The sequence below is a fragment of the Cricetulus griseus genome, chromosome 5 (genome assembly GCF_003668045.3).
Source record: "Cricetulus griseus strain 17A/GY chromosome 5, alternate assembly CriGri-PICRH-1.0, whole genome shotgun sequence".
NCBI lineage: Eukaryota > Metazoa > Chordata > Mammalia > Rodentia > Cricetidae > Cricetulus > Cricetulus griseus.
The window spans coordinates 181096723-181107376 of NC_048598.1; the positions used below are offsets into that span (position 1 = coordinate 181096723).

A 10654-nucleotide genomic window follows, 5' to 3' on the forward strand; every position below is an offset into this window, starting at 1 on the left:
TCTTAGGCTCTCAAGTGTGCTAGAAGGAGCCAGGCAAAGACTAGGAGGCCAGCTCCACAGGGAAAATGAGGCATCTACTGTGAAGGTCAAGGGTTCTGGGTTTGTTGGGAGTCAGAAGGGGGGCTGTTCAACTAATGTCTGGGCTGGCCATACTGTTTATAGTGCCCAGGAAGGAGCCAAAGCCTCCCCACCCCCACCCCCACCCCCATGGTATATGCCAGTCCACCAGCCCCAAAGACTTCTGGGAATAGATTGAAATGGTGGGCCTTCGGGTGTGGGGCCTGTGAGATGAGGCATTGGGGTTGGTCCTAGGAGCTGGGGACGAGAAGGTGGCTCCCTATGGAAGCAGAGAGCTGCCTGAACTTCCACCACTGTCCTCTGTGCTTTGCAGATTACGGCTGTGACGGTGACGAAGATGACGGCTACTAAGTGGAACTCAAGGCCAGGCAGCATCCTGGTGCTGGACTCCAAGCGTATCTGTCTTATAGGGGTCAGATGGGCCCTGGGGCCACGGCTCACACAGGCAGCACCCTGGTGCTGGACTCCAAGCGTATCTGTCTTATGGGGGTCAGATGGGCCCTGGCGCCACGGCTCACGGGCATGATTTGTGGGGCTCTGCCAGTCAAGTACCACCCTGCTTGATTTGAAGCTTTCTTCCCATGGCCACATTGTGGCCTCCATCACACTTACTGTTGGGAATCATGTTTTGAGCAATGTAAGGAATATTTTTGCCCAGCACGGAAAACCAACTGTGTGTCTGTGTGTCATGAAACACGTTCAGGGAGTAGGTGGGTCTAGATCCCGCCTCAAGAGGCCTAGCATAGTCATTGAGCCCCTAGGCAGGCTCTGTGTGCTCCTCTCCTAAGATGAGAGCACAAAGGGGCTTCACTCATGGAGTAGCTCTGGTCTTTGCCTGCTGCCAGTGCTCTCTGCCCACCCTTCACATCCTGGAGGGATAGGTATTGGGCACAAGGCGTGGCAGTTACTGCTCTATGCTTTGCAGCCACAGAGCCCTTGGAGCCCCTGCTTTTAACTGCTGAGGCGGACACACGCACTCTTGACCAGCTTTAATGTCCGTTCACTGCCTTCAGCCACCAGGAGCCTTACAGGCCTCACTCAGCCTCTTGCTTAGGACACATGAGCTGTGCACCCAGGGGCCCCTGAGGCTGCCCCGTAACGGGCTAGTCTAGTGAGCGGCAAGCAGTGCTCAGGCCGTGGAGAGCGGCAGAGCGGGCACCACTGCACACAGTCTCCTGCTAATGGAGTTGTAGGTTCCCGCCCAGCACCTGGGATAGAACCCGGGACTCCTTATCCTCGCTGCACTTGGCTCAGGCTGCCCTTTCCTGGACGCAGCCCTGGATGTGAGTCTGCACGGCCTGGGCTGAGGTGGCCAGGCCTGAGAGGGTGAGGTGTCAGGGAGCGCTGCAGGTAGACACAGATGGGTGGGACAGACACAGGGATTTTGATGAGAGGATTGCAAAATGCCTTTGGATTCTGTTGTGGGAGTGTGGAACTGTAATCCAGGGTGCCTCCTAGGGTGGTGGGCCTGTGTCACAGCAGTGAGCCAGAGCCATGGTAGACACTCGTCCAGAGTGTAGTGAGGGTGGCTGTGTGCTTGTATGTGACGACAGGACTGAGAGGTGGCAGGGAAGAGCTGCAAGAATAGAAACAAGTACCTCGTACAGGAACTGAGGCCTGCCCCAAGCTGTGCCTTGTCAGTGCTGGAAAGAGCACGAGCCAGTAAGGAGAGAGTTGAAGAAAGTCAGGGCAGAGGGAGGGGGATGGGGAGAACTGTCCCTAGATGATGATGAGGCCTGTATCACACGGTTGAGAGACCCAGGTGCTAAGGAGTGAGGTCCCAGTAGGGGGCAGCCATGACGTGGGCAAGGGTAACCTCTGAGCTGAGGCCACAGCCTTGTGTGTGAGCTGCCACCACCAGCAGTAGTGTGAGGCTCAAGGAGGCATTGGGTCTATATGACCCTGCTCTGCATACAGTTGGTCCCCTTCACTGTGCTCTTCTGACAGACTACCAAAGAAGAGTGCAGAGCAGTGCTGTAGACAGCCTCCTGGGACAGACTCAGGCCTCGCCACACTGGACCTTAGGAGAGGGAAGGAGGTTGGCGAGGGAGCCCATTGGATCCTGCATTCTAGACTGGGACCCTGTCTATGGGCATAAACAGAAGTGCTGAGCAGACAGGAAATCCTACTCTCCCTGCCTCCTCTACCCTCTCCTACTGCCTTTTGGGCAGGGGGGAAGGAAGTACAGGGGAAGCCACCCCTGTACCAGCCCCCTGAACTGAGCCCCATCCTCTGCACACTGGGTGATCACCCGGGCAAGACAGGAGCAGTCAGCAGGGTTCCCGTTAACCCCGCACAGGTGCTTAGCAGAGTGTGTTTCTGTCTGTAGACGTAACTGGGGGCTGCTTATAGGGGCTGAGTCACAGAGTGAGAGCTCAGAGCAATGAGAGGCAGTGAGGCACTGTTCCCACCTGCGGCTCTTCTATCCTGAGCTACTGCACCAGTGAGAAGCTTGTGCGGCCTGCCTTGAACCCCATTTTCCTACCTACATGTTTTATCCAACTATTTACCCATTGGAGCAGGAGTGAAATAAGCCCTGTGGGGTCGGGGGGCACTCTTTGTACCTAGTTACGAGGTGGAGAATGAGTTCTGACCATGGACCTCCTTTGATCATGTCCTTGGTTCCTGCCCAGAGTCCTGTCCGGGACCCAAGACCCAGGACACACACGAGCACGTGCGCACACACCTTGCCCTTGCTGCAGCCACAGTAGACCACTCCTCTCCCACACACAATGTGGGAGTGGGGCCTGGGTCCCACTGGGTGGGTATTTGCCACGCTCTGATCTTTGCCTCTGTAGCTGTCACCAGATGCTTGGCTGGATGACAGGAACCCGGGTGTTGCTACTGAGGGAATGGGTACATGCATCTTAGGAATTCCTGTTAGACCCTGCATTCCTCCTTGTCCCCCTTCTTGGAGGCATACGACGGGCTGAGTAAAGAAGGGGGACTGAGGGAGACTGCTGTGTGCTCTCTGCAGGTTGCTTCCCGCATGCTGGATAGCCTAGGTTCTGATCGCTCTCTGCTCAGCAGTTTAGGCTGAGTTAGGAACACTGCAACATGGTGCTTTCGGCAGTAGCCGGAACTGGGTCTAGGGTAGTTTCTTTTTGTTGGTGGTGGTGAGGTTTTGGTTTGGGGGTTTTGTTTTGTGGGGTTTTCTGGTTTTGATTTTTTGTTTTTTTTGAAGCAGGGTTTCTCTGTGTAGCTCTGGCTGTCCTAGTACTCGCTCTGTAGATCAGGCTAGCCCCCAACTCAGAAATCTGCCTGCCTCTGCGTCCTGAGTGATGGAATTAAAGGAGTGGAGTGTGCCACCATTGCCCAGCAGGGTGGTTTCTTGAGAGTCCTTCAGGTCTCGGGAGCCACGTCTGGGCTAGCCCCTGAAAAGCCTTGACATTTGGGAAGAGATCCACTGAGTGGCTGGAACCATAGCATGCTGCAGGCCGCCAACCCTGCAGGCCCACGGCCGCTCCCCAACCCCTGCAAGCTCTGGACACACACACCCCAACTAGAACTGAATATCCTAAGTCAGTGTAGAAGGGTGTGTCTGACTTCATTTGCCTCTCCTTGGAACACAGTCTCTGTAGCCTTGGGGTATAAGCCTTGTCAGGCAAGCCTGTGGCAGTAACTGAACTCTTGGGCCCCTCCTGGGCACAGAGGAAGCTCTGTGATTGCTTGAACAAAACACCTGCTTGGCTTCTCCCCAGTCCAACCCATTTCTGTTCCTCTGCTGAGTGGGAGGTTGTCTGATGGCTGTACCCAGGTGTAGTGATGTGTGCACTGTAGGATGGTGGTGTCTGTTGAGGGTGTCCCACCTTTACCTTCTGAGGCTCTCTTCCTGTCCTCCTCTCCACCTTCTGAAGCTCTCCTGAAGCTTGCATGGTCCTCTATACCTGTCTTAGCAACCTCCAAGGGTGCTGAGGGCCCAGCTACGGACAGCAGGTGTACTCCAAGGAAGCCTTGGATAACCCTGCCTGGGAGAATGTTGGAGAAGGTAGCCTGTTCCCTGGCGTGCTTGAAGTTTGCTTATCCCTGTCAGGAACAGGGTCCCCACATGACCTATAAGGTTGTGTGCTTTGCCCTGAAGGGAAGGCAAGCATGGGCTTGATCACTCATGAGAGTGTATGCTTCCTCAAGATAGTAGTTACCTGAGCCTCCCTTGTGGTCTTGAGTTAGGTAAAGTTTAATATTCAGTACCATTGCTTTATGGGGCCACAAACCAGAGCCCACAGCTACCAAGACCTTGACTTACACTGCCCTGGCCCAGTAAACCCCAGATGGGAGTGGGGAAACAGCAGGACAGGTGAGCAGAAGCTGGGGGGGGGGAGGCGGAGGCAGAGTAAGTAAGTGGAGGAGAAGCTAGACACTGAGCAGATTGAGTCCCAGAAGTGCAAGTCCTGCGGGAACATCAGCTTCTTGCTGATGAGCTGGAGTACTTGGCCACAAGCCCAGCGGTTGGCTTGGGCTGCACCCTCTGGTGGCTGCTTGCAGCACTGTTTCATGAAGGACCTTGCTGGGCATACTCTGAGCAGTCAGAGCTGACCCTGTATGCTTTCACTGCTGGGGTGGTACAGGAGGACTTGCCCTGTCACTGAGCCCACCCGCTACTCTGCAGTCTGACAAATAGGGTGCCCCTGAACCAGCTGAACTCAGTGAGAGGACTGGCAGGGGTGTGGGCTGGCACACAGTTTCTGGAGCAGCACACCTCCAAGGTACTGTGCAGTCAGCAGCCCCGAGCCCCTTATCTATCCCATTTACAGGACTTCGTCACTCTGTAAAAGTGCCCTAGCCTCTTAGGGCACACTAAGGTATCAAGTCAGCTTTGGTAAAGTGGTGGTGGTGGGGGTGTTGTCCAATGGGGAATAAACTATGCAGGTAAGAGTCTCCAGCCCATAGCGGGTTTCAGGGAGGACTCTTGGGCAGGAAGCTCAGCCCTCTACATATGACTCAGCTCTAGTGAAGTGACCACTGTGTCCTTGGTGGTCAGAACCTGTGTCTGTACCCTGAGCTACGTGCCTGAAGGGATAGCTGGTCTCTAGGGTGCCTGGGCTGGAACAGGCTGGCAAAGGGTGGAGCCAGGTTCCAGGCTGCACTTGGCGCCTGAGGTCTGCCCAGGCCTTCAAGGGGCTGAGGGCAGTGGTAATGGGCAGACTTTGTGGTTTTCCTGTTGGGAGAGGAACCTAGATCATGGGAGCTATTGTCCCCAAACAATGAGCCTGGCTAAGACCCATGAGGGCAGTGGCCCCAAGCTGGTGAGACCCAGCCCATCTCAGCCGTCACCCATTTTCAACCCTCAACCTGACCTTGGGTCTAGTCTGTCCTGAGGCTCTTTCTGCCATACTCTTGGTTCCTGTCATCCCAGCTGACCCAGCATGGAGATGCTCCCAAAACCTCCTCAAAGGGCTTTAATGCATAATGCACCTTGTACCCCAGCTCAACAAAATCAGCATAGTGGAGAAGGTGTCACTGGCACCTAGGCAGCAAAGCTGAGCTCCCAGGCCAGGCCTGCTGCTTAGACAGAGGCCTGGCAGGTCCAGGAGCCCCCAGCTTGGGCCAAGGTTGGAGAGGTCTAGAGAGAAGGTCTAGGTAAGCCTGGTGAACTGAAGACAGTATCCACTCTGCCCTATGGTGTAACTCCTGTCCCCCAATTTGAAGGTTGTGAATAGCTGTCAGCCAGGCACCAGCCTCAGCAGAGCCTGGGGAATTATTATGGCCTGATCACACAGCACATCCTGGGGAGTGGCCAGCCTCTCCTCCCTGCCCAGTGGAGCTGGGCTGTCCCTTGCAGAAATGCCCTAGGGTAGGGGCAAGGGTCAGACTCTAGAAACGGGATCAGCATGCTGTCTCAGTGCCTGAGTCCAGAAGTAGCACAGGCTTGCTGAGGGGGCTTTCATGACCTGTAAGCACTCACCTGGGAGCAATCCCAAAGAGCCAGGCACCACTACCCTCATTACCTACAGACAAGCTAAATCCATAGGAGAGCAGTGCACCCCAACTGGAAGTAAAAATGAGCAACAGGCCAGGCAGTAGTGGCACGTACCTTTAGTTCCAGCACTCAGGAGGCAGTGAGTTCAAGGCCAACCTGGCCTACAGAGCCTGGCCTTCCAGGACAGCTAGGGCTGTTACACAGAGAAACCCTGTCTCAAAAAAGGAAAAAGAAAAGTGTGTGTGTGTGTGGGGGGCAAGTAATGGAAAGCGGGTGCCCTAGAGGGTCTCCACTGTGTCGCCGCACACATACACTCGCGATTCAAGGACAAGGGTGATAGAAAAGCTGAAGGCTGTCTGTGCCCATCACCTGCTGAGAGGCTAGAGTAAGCTACTCAGAGCACCCTGCCGCTCTAGGACCTTCATCCCCCACAACCTTTTACCAGACAGTCTCCATCTATATACACACACACACACACCCATGTGCACGTGCGCACACACATGCACACGCATTCAGTCATTGGTAAATTATTCACTGAGAAGACACTGGCAATGAATGCCTCAGAGTGAAGCCAGCAGCACAGCAGGGAACAGCCAGGCTGCTGGTGGGAGAGATTGGCACACGATGTATCTGTCCACTGACACACGAGGAATCCAGCAAGTAAACCAGTGGGTAGCACAGTGCCAGAAGCAGAGGCAGGAGGACCAGTGTAAGTTCCAGGCCAGCATAGGCTATAGAGTGCAACTGTTTGAAGCAGAAGAAAAGTGGGGGGACCTTCTGCAGAGATGTGCAGCCATGCTAGACAGCCAGACAAGACCTGAGTAAGATAACACCCTGGCCGCCTCCTATTCCAAAACACTGGCCATGGCTGGTCAGAACAGGGCCTGGAGAGCTGGGAGGTACTGTGCATGAGGGCAGAATGTGGGGTAGAAGACAGACTGCTCCAAAGCAAAGGTCTTGACAGAGGCTCATGAGGATGTGTGGAGAAATGAGTCTGGCAGGGCTATGTTCAGGGGCCTGCACAGTGGACAGGGGTCTCTGGACAGAACTAGGATGAAGAGTGGAGTCAGGCTCAGCAGTCTATGGAGGGCTTCTGGGGGAGCATCCCTATCAGGTGTGCCCCAGACAAGTTGCTGTTCAAGAACAAGATTTCCCAGCCCATTGACAGTGACTCAGATTGAGAACCTAGAGTGGTGGCATTATCACGGGCTCAGGCTGCACACAGCCGTGTCCAGGCTGGGTGGCACACAGGAGTTAGCATCCCTTCTGTCTTGGTTTGCTTCTGTGTTGATGTTTAAATGTGATAAGATTTGTTAACGCTATGTGGGAGCGTCGTGCTTGCATACAGGCACCCACAGCACATGCGTGCTTGGTGCCTGCTGAGGTCAGGAAAGGGTATCCGATCCTTGGAACCAGAGCTACGGATTGCTGTGAACCACATGGGTGCCAGAGAGTGGACCTAGGTCCTCTGCAAGAGGAACAAGAGCTCTCAACCGCCGAGCCATCTCTCCAGTCTGTTGCTGTTATTCTAAAATGCTGAGCAAACCCACCTTGGGAAGGGGGAAGGGTTCCTCTGGCTTACATGTCCCTATCACAGTCTGTCATTGAAGAAAGTCAGGACAGGAGCCATGGAGGAACACTGCTTACTGTCTCTCACTACAGAGTTTGTTCAGCGTGCTTGCTTCGACAACCCAGTACCACTTTCAGGAATTGGCAGGGCCCACAGTGGGTTGGGTCTTCCCACATCAAACATCAATCAAAAAAATGCCCTATAGGCATGCCCTCAGGCCAGACCGGTGGAGGCAATTTCTTAATTAATGTTGCTTCTTACTAGGTGAATGGTTTGTGTCCAGTTAGCAACTAACCATCCCACCTTTTCCACTCGGGTTCAGCAGGCAGATAGGAAGCCCTGAGGGGTGGATTGCGGTCTCACAGACCAGGAACTTCATGGTAAGTCCTTCACCCACGAGCCTTGTGCAAAGAAGAGAAGTTTCCCCAGTAGGTGAGAGCCCACCCAAGCCGCCTGTCCTCCCTGCAAGGGCACTCTGTTCTCCCCACCCCCAGCTCCCAAATCCTGGGCTGTGCTTGGTAAAGGGTGTACTGTGGTGAAAGTGAGGGCCAGTATACCTCAAGAGTCTAACAGTCCACTAAATGTTCAGAGACAAACCCATGAAATGCAGGCCCTCAGGGTGGAAAGGGGCTGGGAGAGCCTTCCTGAGGCCCTAGGTAGATGTATAGGAGCTATACTGGGACATCTTCCCAGTGCCATGCCAAAGAGGCAGGTCTCCCTATACTTGTGACCTGGGTGACAACAGAGAGCATGTAAGGGTGAGATTTAAGAAAGGAGGTGTGGGCAGGATCCCATGACAAGGGACAGCATAGGTCTCTGGATAGGAGATGCCCAGAGACTGGGGTGACACATTTTGCAGAGTGGAGCAGTTCAGAGGAGGCAAACTCGTAGTCCAGAAGCAGAGGTGTGCCCTTCTGCGAGGTCCTCGGAGAAGTCAGCCTCTTGTGAGACCTAATGGCTAGGCACAAGTGCTGTGAAAGTAGCAGAAGGACATGGGGCCAAGGCATCCCCATGCTGGGCGCTGGGTGAGTCACCGCTGACCCGACGTCCTGGCGCCAAGGTGGGGGGAGCAGGCCACTCTTACAGCAGGAAGCCATGAAGGCTGATAAAGGGCAGGGTTGGAAGCCAAGGGTTTCCCACTTCCTGCAGACTGGGTACGGCCAGGAGACCTGCAGGCATCGACCTTTGCAGGCCCAGGTGTCCACAGCCTGGCCTGGACAGCTCACAAAACAGGACACATTTGTTCCATGGCTTGTCTAGCTGCACCTTTGGACAGTGTGGCAAGAAAGGGCCTCGTGGGTGCCATGAGAAGGGCCTTCTAATCAGGGTGGCCAGTGCTAGGCCAAGGAGGCAAAGAAGAATGTGACGGGAGTATCAGCCTAACCAGGCTATGCCAGGAGTGCACAGATGCCCAGGAGCTGTGACTCCAGTTGATGCCTACTGAGAGCCCCACCCAAAGTCCTGTGGTGGCCTCTCAGCGCCTTCCCATGAGTGCAGCCCTTCCATACCTCAGGCCCCTGCTGTGCCGTGGCCACAGCCACCCAGACTGCTGCCAACAGAGCCACAGAGGGACTGCTCAGCCTGACCCTTGCATTAGCAGGGCCACACACATGCACTGTCTTCCAGTCACTCACACCCAGCTCATGGGGCTCCTGGCAAGTGGTCCCTTGCATGGGCATGCTCCCTGTCAGGAGCCCTGGCCTTCTCACCAGGGCTACCAACATAGTGGTCCCAAACGATGCAAGAAGTAGACCAAATGGGCTGAGGGCATCTCATCCAGCACCTAGCACTCCTGTGTGCCAGCCTTTCCCCAGCACCTGGCTCTTCGATGACTCTAGTCTGTCTACATTGCTGCCACTGTTGCATCTTTTCTCTGTTGCCGTCTCCAAAAAGCCTCCCTTGCTCTCTCCCTCCAGAGTTGGTTTAGAACCCTCTCAGGCTTCAGCAGTTTTTGAGGGTCCCTCTGTCCCACCCACAGCATCCTGCCCTCCTGCCAGCATGCCCGATCTCGTTGGGGGAGGGGCTGCTTGCTCACAGAGATGAAGCCGGAAGTGGTGTGGGCTGTACAGTGCCAAGGGAAGCAGACCCTTCCCTGCCCCATCTGCCCGGGGTCTGCCAAAAGTGGAAATGACCGGGGCCATCTCACTGTGACCAGGAATCGATGTCTGTCTCAGTTTCTACAATCTTACAGCCTTTGCCTCTGCACTTAACCAATTTCTGTCCCTCCCCCATGGATTTGTCGTCCTGGGGCAGTTGAGCTCTTCCTGACTACAACAGATCCTGCCACGTATACCAATCACAGCTCTGTGGTCTCACTCAGAGCCGCCCCAGGTTAGGGTGGGGGCTTGGGAAAAAAAGGCAGTCTCTACTCCAGTGTGAGCCATCCAGGCCTCCAGGGCAGGGGGAGGCCCAAGGAGGTGAGTTTTCCAGATACGGTCCCAAAGGGCGCACAGCATCTGTCTGTTGGCTAATCCTCAGTGTCAACCAGGAGCAGAAATCTAGCCTGGCTTATGATATGCCCCTGTCTTCACGTTGAGGGCAAAGGGCAAGACAGAGTGGGTGGGTGTCTGTCTGGAGTAGATGCTCCCCCGCCGTACGCGCATGCCCGCGAAGTCCAGGCAGCCTCCTTCATTCACCTCGGCCCTCGCAGAAAACCAGGGGACACTGCCTTCCGCGCAGGCACCCAGGCCTCCCAAAATAATAGGAGAGAAGCGCAGCCCTTCGTGGACCGTTCCCAGCACCAACACGGATGACGTCTTAGGCTTTGGGAGAAAAAAACACAATTATTTTTTTTTTCCCCCAAAACATCACCCCGGCTCTGTAGAACCGCACGGGAGGCAGGCGCTGGTCAGCGGTCTGGGCGCGCTAGCGGCCCTAGGGGAGGAGCCGGACCGGCGAGCCGGACAGGCGAGCCCTGAGCTGTCCCCGGCTCGGGGCAGGGCGGGGCGGGGCGGGCGGGGCGGCTCCCCCGCGCGCTCCCGAGATTGGCCCGAAAGCGGGGCGCGCCGACTCCCCATTGGTCCCCCGCCACCCACGCGCAGGCCTCGGCGAGCTCCCGGCTTCTGTGGGCTGCGGCGGAGGCGCAC

The 10654-nt window shown here is 55.7% G+C and overlaps 1 protein-coding gene across 2 annotated transcripts in view; it reads left to right on the plus strand.

The window, feature by feature from the left end:
• Window positions 1-749, plus strand: part of Brf1 (BRF1 RNA polymerase III transcription initiation factor subunit) — a 49362-nt gene extending 48613 nt beyond the window's left edge. For both annotated transcript variants that reach the window (XM_027416672.2, XM_027416671.2), the window contains exon 18: window positions 392-749. In XM_027416672.2, the coding sequence (XP_027272473.1) occupies window positions 392-429 (38 nt within the window). In that variant the 3' untranslated portion in view covers window positions 430-749. The remainder of the gene's footprint in view (window positions 1-391) is intronic.
• Window positions 750-10654: the final 9905 nt, after the last annotated feature.